Source organism: Lethenteron reissneri, chromosome 58 (assembly GCF_015708825.2).
Source record: "Lethenteron reissneri isolate LAM-NWPU_2019-01 chromosome 58, ASM1570882v1, whole genome shotgun sequence".
In the NCBI taxonomy this organism is placed as follows: domain Eukaryota; kingdom Metazoa; phylum Chordata; class Hyperoartia; order Petromyzontiformes; family Petromyzontidae; genus Lethenteron; species Lethenteron reissneri.
In genome coordinates, this window is record NC_083836.1 from 3,434,448 (window position 1) to 3,452,244 (window position 17,797).

General features: G+C 53.1%; 1 protein-coding gene across 1 annotated transcript in view; it reads left to right on the forward strand.

The window, feature by feature from the left end:
- LOC133357505 (E3 ubiquitin-protein ligase RNF13-like) overlaps nt 1-17,797 on the forward strand; it is a 30,056-nt gene that overhangs the window by 18 nt on the left and 12,241 nt on the right. The window contains exons 1-7 of the mRNA XM_061575469.1: nt 1-122; nt 3,801-3,939; nt 6,347-6,427; nt 10,283-10,408; nt 12,140-12,227; nt 12,650-12,740; nt 13,034-13,139. The exon at nt 1-122 is cut by the window's left edge and continues 18 nt beyond it. Coding sequence (XP_061431453.1) covers nt 3,823-3,939; nt 6,347-6,427; nt 10,283-10,408; nt 12,140-12,227; nt 12,650-12,740; nt 13,034-13,139 — 609 coding nt within the window. The 5' untranslated portion in view covers nt 1-122; nt 3,801-3,822. The remainder of the gene's footprint in view (nt 123-3,800; nt 3,940-6,346; nt 6,428-10,282; nt 10,409-12,139; nt 12,228-12,649; nt 12,741-13,033; nt 13,140-17,797) is intronic.

Sequence of the window (17,797 nt, forward strand, 5' to 3'; positions counted from 1 at the left end):
GTTGTTACACGGCGGAGGCGGGAAGACGCCGAACAAGACGCCCTCGCGTGAGGAGATTCGAGAGGAGGCAGCCAGCGGACGTCGGAACTCCGGCGGCAGAGACTCCGTGTCCCCCGCTCGGGGTGAGCGCGCCAAGCAGGCGGCTTGTTCGGTTTTTTGTTTTTCCGCTTTGTCGGGGTGGGTGCGGGTTGTAGGCCTGAGCGCGTGCCGCGTACCCCCCCGGCTTTCCTGATTGTTACTGCCGGGAGAGGCGCGTGTTGACCGGTAGGGGGTTTACATTTTTTGGAGGGGGTACGGGTACGACACAAGCTTCCGTAAACTGTGCGCAGTGTGTTGTTATTATTATTGTTGTTATAATTATAAATCACGGTTGTGTGTGCTTGCGGGCCTTCGACGCAACGGCCTTCTCGACATTAAGCAGGGGCGACGAGAGACCATGAAAGATGGGGATGTGACCGAACACACAAACGCAGAGAACCCCAAAAACAAACAACCATGTTACGGATGCAGAGATATGTTTACGCAGTGCATCGTACGATCGTTCGCCGTGGTGGCGGAAGCTTTGAGAGGCCTTCATCCCTCAGTGGATTGACCGTGGCTAACGAGGGCCATCAAAGTGTAGGACAGAATCTAAAGGGGTTGTAACAAGACGCGATGTAGCGACTGGTGTTTGCATCTGCACGTCTGCGCCTTTCGCACTGATTCTGAGACGTTACTTGAGTGATAACTTTCGAGGGGCACACCGAGAGGCAGACGCGGAAACGACTACGCATGGGCATATCGCAGACTAATTTGTCTCGTTACGGGGGTTGTTTGACCATACTTAGCCACACTGGACAAAGCAGGGATGGGGAATGGGGGGGGGGGGGTTACCCAGGGCCTGTTCAGGTGTGTCTCGCCACTGATGCGAGCCGGGAATTGAACTCAGGGTAGCCTGGCTCATGCGAGGCGTGGTAAGAAAGAAAGTCACTGCGACTCGTCTCCCTAAGCCATACACCCTAACGTGATGGCCTAAACCCTAACCTGCCAGCTTAAACCCTAACCTGCAGGCCTAAACCCTAACCTGCCAGCTTAAACCCTAACCTGCAGGCCTAAACCCTAACCTGCCGGCCTAAACCCTAAGCTGCAGGCCTAGACCCTAACCTGCAGGCTTAAACCCCAAGCTGCAGGCCTAAACCCTAACCTGCCGGCCTAAACCCTAACCTGCAGGCCTAAACCCTAATATGCTGACCTAAACCCTAACCTGCTGGCCTAAACCCTAACCTGCAAGCTTAAACCCTTACCTGCAGACCTAAACCCTAACCTGCCGGCCTAAACCCTAACCTGCAGGCCCAAACCCTAATCTGCAGGCCTAAACCCTAATATGCTGGCCTAAACCCTAACCTGTCGGCCTAAACCCTAACCTGCAGGCCTAAACCCTAATATGCTGGCCTAACCGCTAACCTGTCGGCCTAAACCCTAATCTGCAGGCCTAAACCCTAATATGCTGGCCTAAACCCTAACCTGCCGGCCCAAACCCTAATCTGCAGGCCTAAACCCTAATCTGCAGGCCCAAACCCTAATATGCTGGCCTAAACCCTAACCTGTCGGCCTAAACCCTAACCTGCCGGCCTAAACCCTAATATGCTGGCCTAAACCCTAATCTTCCGGCTTAAACCCTAACCTTTGACCTCCAAACCTTAAAGCATTAATCTAAACCGTAACCTTAAACCCTTACCCCGTCAACCCTAATCTATTAATCTTTAATCCCAAAACCCTAAACCATAACTACATAAAACCTAACCTCGAAGCCAACCCCATAAAGCCAAACTCCCTAAACTAGGAAACCAAAACCTTACACTTCCACGAAGCTTAAGAAGTGGCATCCCTTCATATTTCAAAACTGTTCAGCTAAAGAAGCGGGAATTTGCAAAGGAATGCGAATCTGGGAAAAAACCAACACCCAGAGATTGTCTGATTGAATAGTGCCAGAGACCTAGACTCACTTTGCCCACATCAAGTGACTCACGCAATTCAATCTCCAGTGTATTCATATTGCGAGCATATTTCTTTAGAGTGTGTGTTTTATATCGATCTGCGGCATGCTTTGTTTATAACGCTCTCTCATCTTACACGCTGGGTTGATCGAATGCAATTGGTGCACCTCACATTTCACAAACATCGTGTTGTGGCACAAACCACGCAACGACAATGAGCCCGTGTTGCCTTCTTCCCGACAAGAAGAATGTGAGAGCGGTGGGCCCCGCATCTTACACGGGGAGGAAGTTAACGTGTTTATTTGGAGGTATTGAGACTGGAAGGGGTAGTATGCAAAGACTTTCAAGAATGTTTTTGCGCTGATGTCTACAGTGTGGTGACTAAATGGGTCGTAAGAATAGGTTTTACGCTTTCTGGCGTAAAACCTACTCTTGTTAACAATCTGTTAAAAGCTCTAACAGATAAGTGGAATCCCTCCCCATAGAGGTGGTTCATTCTATATTTGAATCTAGAATTCTAGATTTGAATCTAGAATGAACCACAATGGGACAAGAAATCACAGCTAATCGAATCGCTTTCTTGCTGTGGTTGTCACACCTGATGATGATTGCTTGTGTTGCAATCGAAACGTCGTGATTATTTTATTTTGTATTTTCTTTACCTACGTGACTTTACCGAAAGAACCAAGAGTATGGATCCTTGCAGTCACGAAAACTTCAAATATAGAAAGGTGTTAAAATTTTAAAATACTAAACTGAAACCTTTTGCAAGGAATCATGTCTGTGTTAACCATATATATAGTTGTGGTGAATATGCAAACAAAAAACATGCTCTGGGAGAAAATGATACATTGTTTTTTAAAACTGATTGGTCCACACCAGAAACAGCTTTCTTTAGAGCCTCGTCTCAAACAGTGTTAGACCAGAGGACGCCAAAAGGCGAACAGCACAAAGACAATGCCACTATCAGGAACATTGAGAGTTTGAGGTGAGCAGCTACATCATGGGACCTCCATGATGATATAAATGGGTCGCCCTGCATACACACAACACCTTACTGCAAACACATTTGTTACTGGCCCCGTGCAGCGCAAGTCACGTATCTTTAAACTTGATTTGAAGTTTTCGTGACTGCAGGAATTACTCTTTGGTTATTTCGTTAAAGTCGCATAGAAAGAAAATAAATTAAATAATAGAATACGACATTTCGATTGCAACACAAGCAACCGTCATCAGGTAGAACTAAATTTGAGAGAGAGACAAAATACAGACACGGAGACACACAGACACACAAGCAGAGAGAGCCGCACACAACATGGACACACAGAGACTCAATGCCTCTGTGTGTCTTAAATAGAGAGGGGGGGGGGGTGCCAGACCTTGTAATCGGGTCATGCCCAATTCACATCACAATTTGACTAATTTCAGCTAACAATGCTCCTAACTTAATTGATTACAGGACACATACAATAATGTGGGTGGGTGTGTCTGGTAGTTTCGTGGTTTGCTCGCTGCACTACGAACACAGTGACCCAAGTTCGATTCCCGCTTACGGCCAGTGCCAGTGACGATTATCGGAACCGGTCCTCGGCCTTCCCCCTAGGTCGACTCAGCCTCAAATGATTGCCTGGTGCGTTGTGTAAACAACGCCACTGGGGAGACAAAGGCAGCCGGGGCGTGGTGCTGGCCACCCACCCCCTCGTGTGCCATGCCGGCCTTAATTGGTGCTGCTACTCGCTCGCAGCTAATTGCCCCAAAACGTCTGTTAAGGCTTTGAGGAGGGGTGAGTGATCTTTGTCTTTGTCGTTTTGTGTGTGTTGGCAGGGTGCGTTCATCCGGCGTCGTGATGTCTGGCCTGACTGCGGCGCGGGCTCCGCTGGGCCTGATGTCGCTCCCCCTGTGCTCCGCCGCGCTGCTCGCCCTGATTCTTACGCTGCCCAAGACGAGCGGCGACGTTGTGGCTGTGGGTGTCTCTCGCTCTCTCTCAACGTTTCGGCACGGTTGCGAAAAATCTGTTTTGAAGCAATCGCGTTGCGTCCCATCACCCTTTGTGTTGGAGAACATCCCGCGGAAGCGGATATGCCAGAGCTACCTTTGAGATCCGTTCAAGTGATTTCTGATCCATCAAATAGCGGGTAGTCACTTTCTCACCAATTCTGTCACTGAGAGTGATGTTCTTTGTGTGACAGTGAACCCGATATTATTAATTCTTAGAGCTGGAATGTAGCTTAAGCGCAAAACTAATTTTAATAACTTTTTTTGGTGCAGTCGTTGGTTACCAGGCTGAGATCATTAACTCGCTCCGCTTGAGAACCAGGTTTAATCGCACCTCGGTCTACGCGAGTCGATGGGTCTCCGTGCAGTTCACAAGATTTCTATGTAATTCTACAGGTCTCTAATGCAAGTCACCAGTGACCGTGCCGAGACCATCATCTCGCTACACATGAAAGCCCAGGTTCAGTCACAGGCGCGACATGCATATGGATTGGAAACCAGAATTCATAATTGGATATTGCGGCCATACCCAAAAATCTATTATGATTAGTAACAGTTACTGCGTAAACCCACGCATTAAACGGCACAACCATGAACGAGCCTCACAGCTCTTTTTCAGAAGTGACCTGGCCATAAGTGATAGCTCAACAAAGTGGCTTATAACGCGGACATATTATTACCGCAAAATAATCGAATTGATCAGCACGCCGTACAAGCCGAAAGCACGCGGGAGAGTTGCACGCATCGCTACTCACCCCTGGGTGGTTTTGCTACAGAGGGAGGCCCCTGTAGAAAAGCTTTGTCCAGTGGCAGCTTTTCAGAATCAGCATCTTTATTTATTACTGGAGGAATCCGAGGAGCTATAAAGCTCTTGTTTACAGATGTATAATACGGGGCCATTTCAGAGGCAGCCGTAGCACGAGTTGTGAAGTCGGGGCCCAGTCATCTTTACTCGGACGCGCCTCATTCAAAGACTTCGATAACTGAGGTCTCACCTTCTACAAACCGGGACCCCTCTTGCTGCTGTGGCTGTCTCTTTACCGTTACTGCCACGCACAATACGAGGTTTTTAAGCTCTCCCGGGGAAGCCCCAGCCCTTGAGGGCAAGTGGCTCTCAACCGGGGGAGGTACGCGGACCCCTGGGGGTACGTGGAAATGTCCCAGGCGGTACGTGAGGCGGTTTATCAATGTGTGAAATTATATCAATGGTGAATAATCACGTATGAATGTGCCAATGTAAAATGACTACGATACAGAGGTACCTGTACCCTACCCAATACCCGGCTGGGTACGGGTAGCCGGGTATCGTGTAGGGTTCGGGACGGGTACCTGATTGCGACCTCTGGGATGAAGCCATGTTGCAGGCGCGGGTGGGTTGATTCTAGGAACTTGAATTATGAGAAGAGACAAGACGTTGGGAAATGAGTGACAAACGGTGACTCACCAGTGACTCGCGGCCTTCTCACTCATTGGTTGGGGTGAGTCACGTGTGGCTACCCGTACCCGGCCGCACCAGGGTCGCAAACGGCGACCCTGGTGCGGGTAGCCGGTTATCGGGTAGGGTACGGGTATCGGGTACCCGATTGCGACCTCTGCTACGATGCATTTTAAATCCACTTGGTAACCTAGCACGTTATAAGAGATCTTTTAAAACTCAATGATCGTACACAATGCGGGGTTTTTCAAGCGTAACCAGCGAGCTCCAACAAATTATGTCACGCGTGCAGAGCGCACGTAGATATTTATATTTTTTTATTCGCTTGCAGTTACTTCGCTAGGTTAGGATATACCTCACGAAATGGACAATCGGCTACAATATTGATGTTCATTATTCATAAAATGTGTTTCTCAGAACCATGTCGGGTCAGGCAAGGGTTGGGGGTGGGGGGGGGGTTAGCACTCGGATGAAACAACATTAAACAAGACGGATACACAGGTAGCCAACGTGAGGGTTGACAACCATTCTCTTTGGTTCTTTCGGTAAAGTCACGTGACTACCGAAAGAACCAAAGAGTATGGATTCCCGCAGTCACGTGAAAGCTTCAAATCAAGGTTGACAACCACTCCTTTGAGGCGGTGTTGGTGCGTCGCTGGCTTTTGTGGGCGTAAGAACGCCTTTGGCGAGTGGTGGAGGCATTCCCGCGCCAATACAAACACGGAAGTCGAGGCCGCGGCGATGAACGACGAGAGGGGGGGACGGCGTTACGAATCACCGAGTTTCTCGCACCGACGCTTTTACGCCGCTCGTTTCTTAGTGGGGGTCGGAGGGGGGGGGGAGGCGGCGATCGTGAGGTTTTGTGGTCGTGAAGAGAGGCGTGTGACATGAGCCGTCGGGGGTTCACCGCCCGTCCCCCGCCCCCCCACCTTGCGCGCAGGTCGGCTGGGACAACCGCACCATGGCCTTTGACGACATGCCCGCGATGTTTGGCTACCAGCTGCCCAAGGAAGGGCTCAAGGTAACACTTCCCCCTCCCCTCCCCCCCCCCCCCCGGCGCCTGCCCGCCAGGAATAAACCGCGGGCTATGCGCGCGACTCTGTAACGTGTTCCGCAATTCGCGTTTGTCCACGGAAGCGTTTGCCCGGCAAGGGCGCTTTGATGAATGTGTCCCGTCTTCTTCTGGAGTCCCTAATAGCAACGCAACTTTGTACAGTTTGACACGCAGTAGGTCCTTTCGCGACCAATATCGTCCTTTTTCATTTTGGGTGAGATCGCGTAAATGTAAATGCGTTAAACCCGCCACCAACTCGACACGGCCAATCGGCAACGTTGGTCGCGTAAACAAAACGTGCCAATTGGTTACGACGTGAGGCCACACCGGTTGTGTGTTGTGGAGCAAACCCACGATGTTTACAATTCCGGTACCGTGACCTCGCAATACGGCAGATTTATAAAAAATTCTGTCATTCACACTGGATCGTATTTACCCGCCATGCAGACAGAATGAGAATCGGATGGACAGCGTTCGTTCATTCCCACTTTCTGTGTCGTTTGAATGGACAAAGGGGGGCTAGAAACTGTAATGTTCATATAGAAATGGTGAGTTACTAAACGTTCTTGTGACCGTGTCACGTGTGTGTGTGTGTGTGTGCGCGTGGGGAGCGGTGGTGTAGCGATTAGCGCGCTGCGCTACAAACCCGGTGACCCGGCTTCGATTACCGCTCACGACCAACACCAGTGATGGTTATCTGACCCGGTGTAGTAAACATCGCGACTGGGGAGACAAAGGCGGTCGGGCGTGATGCTGGCCACCCACCCCCACTTGTGCCGTGCCGGCCTTCATAAGTGCTCCTCGCTAACAGCACTTGCCCCAACAGTCCGTTGAGGCTACACGGGGGATCTTTGTCTCTGTTTTTTTTTGTGCGCGCGTGAATGGATGAGCGCTTGGCATATCTGACCAGTCACATGGGGAGTCATGTGATGCGTACACAAAACCCCCGCTGGTCGCAGTGCTTAACAGCCACGCCAACCGCCTACTGCTGGCACAACGCTCCGAATTTTAAGTGGATTCACTTTTGAGCGCCTTAACGAGCAAATCTCGGAGCGTGGAAGCTAAGTCGTGTTGAGCCTGGCCAGAGCTTGCGTGGTTGTCCGTCATGCACCAGCGTGGCGAGCAGAGGGCACCGCTGCCAACAAAAACAATCCAACGTTGTGCTGTACTTCTGTGCCCCCTACGTGCACGCACCGTCCGCCGGCAGCAACCCCCGCATTTGCCCGACGTGGCCACGCGTGGTCAAATAATCCCCGTGTGAACCTCGTAAAGCCGCCGTGGGGGGAGGGCCTCATCCTGCAGGGCCGTACGTACGCACGTTGAACTTATTTCGCAGCGTACGTAGCTGACCGTGCTAATCGGAGGTGCGGGGTGGGGGAAGGACGACAAACTAAAAGCAACAACAACAAGCAGTTTACAAGAAACGAGTTTGTGAATCGAGACGATGATTTAAAAGTGCATGGCTCCCACTGTCTTCCCGACATCGGAAGGAAGCGCGTTCCCATACGGCCGCAGCAGCGCGTCTGCAAGCGTCTTCGGGGTTTGCCGCGGTTGCAGCGCTTCCGCTGCTGCTGGCAGGAGTTTTGAAGGCGAGACCGCGTGGCAGTCGGTGTGTGGGAGAGGAACCGAGAGACGCGCGTGTTTTTTTAGAAGGCGGCAACCTCCCAGGGTGCCGCGTCACGTGGTTTGTGTGCCACGATGCCCCCCCTTCAAGTTTCAAGTTCATTTATTAGGCACAAGCCCTGTGAGCCATTCGGCTCTTGAATCGGGTGCAACCGCAACAAACAAAAACATGAACAAAAAACACCTTAAAGTGAATATGTGACTGAGTGCAAACAGAAAATCCAAGAAAGGACAGTAAAATATTGCAGAAAAAGCACCGTACACAAAAATGTGCAAAAATCCCAATGGGATGCAAGTCAAACAACAACAACCACAAGACAACTTAGATTAAGGCCATCAGTCTAACTACTACAACATACAAACATGGCCAAACCAAAAAACTTATCGAAAATCACCAAAAGAAAGCCATAAAAGCAAGGAAACAGTGGTCATGGGAACTGTGACCGAATTTTCACAATAAACGGCGTAAACAACATGTACCACCAAACTTTGCAGCCATCGCTGGTTGCATGAGTCACTCCACAACAGCAGGAGCATCAGTCGGAGTATCAACATTTTTCAATGCACCTTTAAGATCAGCACCCTCGCGGCTTGCCCGGCACGTGACCGTGACTGACCGCTTTGGCCGGATCCCAACAATCGTCCGAGAGCTGCCTTCTGCTTTCTTGCCGCCACGCGCAGACAGACAAAGGTCCCCGTGCAGCCCACGACAGACTTGTGGCAAGTGCTGTTGGCGAGCACCTACTAAGGCCAACGTGTGGCACACGATGGGGCGCGTGGCCAGCATTTTGCCCGGCTACCTTTGTCTCCTAAAGACACTGCACCAGGTGCTCGTTTAAGGCTGAGTCGACCTGGACCAGTTCAAATATTCGCTGTCACTGTTGTTGGTCGTCAAAGGGGTTTGAACCCAGGTCGCCGGGTTCGTAGCGCACTGCACCGACCACTGCGCCACCACTCTCCACGTTCACACGCGTAGATACATCCACGCAGAGACACGCACGCAGAGACACGCACGCAGAGACACGCACGCAGAGACACGCACGCAGAGACACGCACGCAGAGACACGCACGCGGAGACACGCACGCAGAGACACGCACGCGCACAACAACCACCTTTCGCCGCTCAGTGGCGGTGACATCACTACGGCGCTTGTGCCAGGCTAGGTGCACTCTGAGGCCATGTGAATTGTTGCAGGCTTGCTGGCAGGAGCTCACGGAAGGACGATAATCGCCATCTCAACCAAGTGCACGATCGCACACACAGAGGCAAAGACAAAGATCCCCCAAATAGCCTGAACAGACTGTTAGGGCAAGTGCTGTTAGCGAGCAACTATGAAGGGTGGAACGGCACACGAGGGGGTAGGTAGCCAACACCATGCCTGGCCGCCTTTGTCTCCCTAGTGGCGATGTTTGCACACCGCCAGGTACTCATTTGAGGCTGAGTCGACCTAGGGGTGGACCAGGACCGGTTCATATAATCGTCACTGGTGTTGGTCGGGAGCGGCAATCGAACTCGGATCGCTGGGTCTAGTGCAGCGTGCTAACCGCTACTGCTCCGCACTCGTGCTCACGGACGAACACGCGCACACACGCGCACGGACGAACACTGACGTGGCACGCATTGCCCGTGCAGCCCTTGTGGCAATTCGTTGCTGTAGGAGGGCCTTCTCCCATGCATCACCACGTCGAGCATTGCGGGTTAAATTTCGACTTAAAGCTTTCGTGACTGCAGGGATTCATCTTCTTGGTTCTTTCGGTAAAGTCACGTAGAAGGGAATAATAAAATAATAAAAATAAAACTTCATAAAATAATTCTCACGACGTTTCGGCCACAACGCAAGCTGTCTCCCCGACAGACCTGGTCTTCACCTGAGGACGGCTGCTTGCGTTGTGGCCGAAACGTCGTGAGAATTATTTTATTCTGTTTTATTTTTATTATTTTATTATTTCCCTTCTACGGGACTTTACCGAAAGAACCAAGAAGACATTGCGGGTTAGTGAAGGCGGCGGTGGGGCATCGACGTTGGCGCAGCAGTACAGTACGACGATGGATTTTTTTGATTGCCGCTCTCCGCTGCCCGCGAGCTCTCGGCGTGCCGGTGCGGTCCGGTGAAACGGCCCCACCACCCCCCTCGGCCGTGGCTGTGCCGCAACGCGCGGTGGTGCCGTGGCGCTCATCGCCTCTCTCCCCCGCCGCAGGGCTACCTGGTCTACGCCAGGCCGGCCAACGCCTGCCAGCCCATCGCTCCTCCGCCGCACAACAGCACCGCCGCCTCCACCTTCATCGTGCTCATCAGGCGATACGACTGCAACTTTGACGTGAAGGTGAGCGGTGCTGGCGGCGGCGGTGGTGGTGGTGGTGGTGGGCGAGGTGCCCGCCCAGGCCTGTTTACCACGGTCATGAGCGGGACAACAGCCCGCTCACCTGACAACAAGCGTCGGGTCAGACGACCAATCGGGGAGTAGGCCAAGGCCTCCCGCTGTGATTGGTCGGGAGGCAAGATTGAGAGGGATTTGAGGAAAGATTTTAAAGGTGCAAAGGGCGGGTGCGAGCAGAGGGGCGGACCGCAGAAGGACGGTTGAGAGCCGTTGGTGGGGAAGGGTCAGGATAGGACGAAGGGAGTGGGGGTGATGGAAGCTTCCAGAGAGAGAGGGGGGCTTGGGAGGTATGAAAGGGAACGGCACAAGGAGGAGGGGTGGGACGTTCGAGAAGAGACGGAGCTCAAGCCTCAAGAACCAGAGGCCCGCGGGTGTCGTTAGTGCTGTGTCTGAATGAAGGCTCTTAGAAAAGTCACAAGGTGTGTTGGCGTCGCTACGCTTCCATCACCGGTGTGTGCCCATGCAGAGCAGCAGGCTGGAGTCGGCCTTGTGCACAGTCACAGCCTTCCATCCGGCCTTTTGGGCGTTCCATCCGGCCTTTTGTGGGCGCCAGTGTCGCCCGAACCGGGGTTGGAACTCATCACCCGTGGTCTCGGGCCACCTCGACGGCGGCGCTGGAGAATCTTAGTCCAGTCTCGGACCGATTTCGTCATCGGTTGCTTTTGGGTCACGGTGTTGGGTAGGTATTATAATAACCCTCTCACCACCCCGCGACGGAGCCAATGAAAAGCAGCAAGCCGTCGCGTCACGGGGGGAAAACACGGCAATCGATTTTGTCAGCGAAGATGCCGGGGGACTGGTGGGGGGGGTTGTTGGAGGGTTGAATGTTGAAGAGCGGGCCACATTTTTCATACGCCGGAGGTTACGCCCAGCATCGTCGGGTTATCGGCAAGGGCCTGGGCGTAAGAAACGAGCGTCCTGATCTGGCTCCCCGACACTGCTGTGCGGACGAACCGGTCCAGCAACTACCGTTCACCGCCGCTCGATTGCTTGTGATTGGTCGGGTTTAGATTGGTGTGAGGTGACTATTTTTGCCGTTGTTGCAAATAGGCTGTCCGGAATTATATGGAGGCACGTTATTTCGTATTGGCGCTGCAGTTCGAATGTTGTTATGGTTCTAGGTAAGGCTTAACTGGTTGATAGGGTTAATTAATTAGTACAATGGGGGATCGGCACTACGATGAATTAATGAAACGGGTCGGTTGAAGAGATTGTTGGAGTTGACGTCGTTAAAGCCGACGATCAGTTGGTTTAATTTCGATGGCTGTAGTTGCCCTGCTGCCGTTACGAATTTAGTTCGACGTTGCTTGAAACCCTTTCCCGCTCCGATGACGGAAAATCCGCGTGACCAACGTGGGGAGAACACTCCAGCCCGCGGTCGGACCCACGACCTCCCGCATACCAGGCGAGGGAGTGAACATCCTCCTCGCAAACGCCGGTGCGTTCCGTTACCCGGCACGTGCCGGTAGCGGCCGCGACGGCGGTCGCCGAGCGGCGGCCAAGGGCACGAACGTGCGAGCGGGAAAATCTCGCTCTTCCGTCGCAGCGACCCTGATTGGTTGTCTGCCTGGGTAGGGTCACAAGAACCGCGCCTCACCGTGTTGTCGATGTTGGTGTGCCCGTGTGCGTGTGTGCGTGTGTGTGCGTGCGTTCGTGTGTGTGTGTGTGCGCACCCAGGTTCTGAACGCCCAAAAGGCCGGATTCAAGGCTGCGATTGTGCACAACGTCGACTCCAACCAGCTGCTCAGCATGGGCACCAGTGATGGTAGCAAGGGAGAGAAATGCACTCATTGCCATCCTCACGTGCCGACTCATCTCTCTCACCAGTGTGACTGTGATCAAAGTCTTAGTTTCCTTGTTAAAACCTACCTCCTTCTCCTCCCTCCCTCTTTTCCCTCTCCTCCCTCCCTCTCCTCCCTCCCTCTCCTCCCTCCCTCTCTCCTCCCTCCCTCTCCTCCCTCCCTCTCCTCCCCCCTTCCTCTTCTCCCTCCCTCTCCTCCCTCCCTCTCTCCTCTCCTCCCTTTCCTCCCTCTCCTCCCTCCCTCTCTCCTCCCTCCCTCTCCTCCCTCCCTCTTCTCCCTCCCTCTCCTCCCTCCCTCTCCTCCCTCTCATCTCCTCCCTCTCCTCCCCCTCCCTCTCCTCCCCCTCCCTCTCCTCCCTCTCCTCCCTCCGTCCGTCTGTCCGTAGCCGACATCTGGAAGAAGATTGACATCCCCTCGGTGTTTGTGGGGCAGAGCACGGCCAACCGCCTCCTCGAGGAGTTTGTGTACGACGTCGGGTGAGCACGTGGGGACGAGCTGGCGGCACGGGGTGTGCTGCTTGTGCAGCGATGTGCAGCGGTGCAGCGTGTGCAGTATGTCGTGTGTGCGGCGAGCGGCATGTGCGGTGCGTGCAGTGAGCGGTTTGTGTGGCATGTGCAGGGTGCAGCATGTGCGGTGTGCAGTATGTGGCGTGTGCAGGGTGCAGCGTGTGCGGTCTGTGCAGTGAGCGGTCTGTGCGACTTGTGCAGTGAGCAGAGTGTGTGCAGCGGCGACGGCTCGCTGACGATTGCCCCCCCCCTCCTCTGCGTAGAGGCCACGTGGTGCTAACGCCGGACTTCTCCATTCCGCTCGAGTACTACCTCATCCCCTTCCTCGTCATCGTCGGCATCTGCTTCATCCTCCTCGTCGTGTTCTTGGTACGCAAGCCGCGGCGGCGTGACGGCTCCGGTGGCGGTCGTCCCTCTCCGGTGGGGGGTTGGGGGCGGTGGCGGTCGTACCGAGCGGTGCTCGGCAAAGGCGCCGTGACGTTTTGCACCGAGTGCTGAGAACTTTGTAGGCACACCGACGACGTTGACGACGACGTTGATGATGACGACGTTGACGACGACGATGTTGACGACGATGATGATGAGGACGACGATGACGACGACGACGACGATGTTGACGACGATGTTGATGACGACGACGATGTTGACGACGATGTTGACGACGACGACGATGTTGATGACGTCGACGATGACGACGACGATGACGATGACGATGTTGATGACGACGACGATGTTGATGACGATGTTGACGACGACGACGATGTTGATGACGTCGACGATGACGACGACGATGACGATGACGATGTTGATGACGACGACGATGTTGATGACGATGTTGACGACGACGACGATGTTGATGACGTCGACGATGACGACGACGATGACGATGACGATGTTGATGACGACGACGATGTTGATGACGATGTTGATGACGACGACGATGTTGACGACGATGTTGACGACGACGACGATGACGACGACGATGACGATGACGATGTTGATGACGACGACGATGTTGACGACGATGTTGATGACGTCGACGATGACGACGACGATGACGATGACGATGTTGATGACGACGACGATGTTGACGACGATGTTGATGACGACGACGATGTTGACGACGATGTTGATGACGATAATAGCGATGATGTTGATGACGTCGACGATGACGACGACGATGACGATGACGATGTTGATGACGACGACGATGTTGACGACGATGTTGATGACGTCGACGATGTTGACGACGATGTTGATGACGACGACGATGTTGATGACGTCGACGATGACGACGACGATGACGATGACGATGTTGATGACGACGACGATGTTGACGACGATGTTGATGACGACGACGATGTTGACGACGATGTTGATGACGACGACGATGTTGATGACGTCGACGATGACGACGACGATGACGATGACGATGTTGATGACGACGACGATGTTGATGACGACGACGATGTTGATGACGACGACGATGTTGATGACGACGACGATGTTGATGACGACGACGATGTTGATGACGACGACGATGTTGATGACGATGACGATGTTGATGACGACGACGATGTTGATGACGACGACGATGTTGATGACGATGACGATGTTGATGACGACGATGTTGATGACGACGACGATGTTGATGACGACGACGATGTTGATGACGACGACGATGTTGATGACGATGACGATGTTGATGACGACGACGATGTCGATGACGACGACGATGTTGATGACGTCGACGATGACGACGACGATGACGATGACGATGTTGATGACGACGACGATGTTGATGACGACGACGATGTTGATGACGACGACGATGTCGATGACGACGACGATGTTGATGACGTCGACGATGACGACGACGATGACGATGACGATGTTGATGACGACGACGATGTTGATGACGACGACGATGTTGATGACGACGACGATGTTGATGACGACGACGATGTTGATGACGATGACGATGTTGATGACGACGACGATGTTGATGACGACGACGATGTTGATGACGACGACGATGTTGATGACGACGACGATGTTGATGACGATGACGATGTTGATGACGACGACGATGTTGATGACGATGACGATGTTGATGACGACGACGATGTTGATGACGACGACGATGTTGATGACGACGACGATGTTGATGACGATGACGATGTTGATGACGACGACGATGTTGATGACGACGACGATGTTGATGACGACGACGATGTTGATGACGACGACGATGTTGATGACGTCGACGATGACGACGACGATGACGATGACGATGTTGATGACGACGACGATGTTGATGACGACGACGATGTTGATGACGACGACGATGTCGATGACGACGACGATGTCGATGACGACGACGATGTTGATGACGTCGACGATGTTGATGACGACGACGATGTTGATGACGACGACGATGTCGATGACGACGACGATGTTGATGACGTCGACGATGTCGATGACGACGACGATGTTGATGACGACGACGATGTTGATGACGACGACGATGTTGATGACGACGACGATGTTGATGACGACGACGATGTTGATGACGACGACGATGTTGACGACGACGACGATGTCGACGACGACGACGATGTTGATGACGACGACGATGTTGATGACGACGACGTCGACGACGACGACGATGTTGATGACGACGACGATGTTGACGACGACGACGATGTTGATGACGACGACGTCGACGACGACGACGATGTTGACGACGACGACGATGTTGATGACGACGACGATGTTGATGACGACGACGTCGACGACGACGACGATGTTGATGACGACGATGTTGATGACGACGACGTCGACGACGACGACGATGTTGATGACGACGACGATGTTGATGACGACGACGATGTTGATGACGACGACGATGTCGATGACGACGACGATGTTGATGACGACGACGATGTTGATGACGACGACGATGTTGATGACGACGACGTCGACGACGACGACGATGTTGATGACGACGACGATGTTGACGACGACGATGTCGACGACGACGACGATGTTGATGACGACGACGATGTTGACGACGACGACGATGTTGATGACGACGACGTCGACGACGACGACGATGATGTTGATGACGACGACGATGTTGATGACGACGACGATGTTGACGACGACGACGATGTCGACGACGACGACGATGTTGATGACGACGACGATGTTGACGACGACGATGTCGACGACGACGACGATGTTGATGACGACGACGATGTCGACGACGACGACGATGTTGATGACGACGACGTCGACGACGACGACGATGTTGATGACGACGACGATGTTGATGACGACGACGTCGACGACGACGACGATGTTGATGACGACGACGATGTTGACGACGACGACGATGTTGATGACGACGACGTCGACGACGACGACGATGTTGATGACGACGATGTTGATGACGACGACGTCGACGACGACGACGATGTTGATGACGACGACGATGTTGATGACGACGATGTTGATGACGACGACGTCGACGACGACGACGATGTTGATGACGACGACGATGTTGATGACGACGATGTTGATGACGACGACGTCGACGACGACGACGATGTTGATGACGACGATGTTGATGACGACGACGATGTTGACGACGACGACGATGTTGATGACGACGACGATGTTGATGACGACGATGTCGACGACGACGACGATGTTGATGACGACGATGTTGATGACGACGACGATGTTGATGACGACGACGATGTTGATGACGACGACGATGTTGATGACGACGACGATGTTGATGACGACGACGATGTTGATGACGACGATGTCGACGACGACGACGATGTTGATGACGACGATGTTGATGACGACGACGATGTTGATGACGACGACGATGTTGATGACGACGACGATGTTGATGACGACGACGATGTTGATGACGACGACGATGTTGATGACGACGACGTCGACGACGACGTCGACGTCGACGACGACGATGTTGATGACGACGACGATGTTGACGACGACGACGATGTTGATGACGACGACGATGTTGATGACGACGACGATGTTGATGACGACGACGATGTTGATGACGACGATGTTGATGACGACGACGTCGACGACGACGACGATGTTGATGACGACGACGATGTTGATGACGACGATGTTGATGACGACGACGTCGACGACGACGACGATGTTGATGACGACGACGATGTTGATGACGACGACGATGTTGATGACGACGACGATGTTGACGACGACGACGATGTTGACGACGACGACGATGTTGACGACGACGACGATGTCGACGACGACGACGATGTTGATGACGACGACGATGTCGACGACGACGACGATGTTGATGACGACGACGATGTTGACGACGACGACGATGTTGATGACGACGACGATGTCGACGACGACGACGATGTTGATGACGACGACGATGTCGACGACGACGACGATGTTGATGACGACGACGATGTTGACGACGACGACGATGTTGATGACGACGACGATGTTGATGACGACGACGATGTTGACGACGACGACGATGTCGACGACGACGACGATGTTGATGACGACGACGATGTTGATGACGACGACGATGTTGATGACGACGACGATGTCGACGACGACGACGATGTTGATGACGACGACGATGTTGACGACGACGATGTCGACGACGACGACGATGTTGATGACGACGACGTCGACGACGACGACGATGTTGATGACGACGACGATGTTGATGACGACGACGTCGACGACGACGACGATGTTGATGACGACGACGATGTTGATGACGACGACGATGTTGATGACGACGACGATGTTGATGACGACGACGATGTTGATGACGACGACGATGTTGATGACGACGACGATGTTGATGACGACGATGTTGATGACGACGACGTCGACGACGACGACGACGTTGACGACGACGATGTCGACGACGACGACGATGTTGATGACGACGATGTTGATGACGACGACGTCGACGACGACGA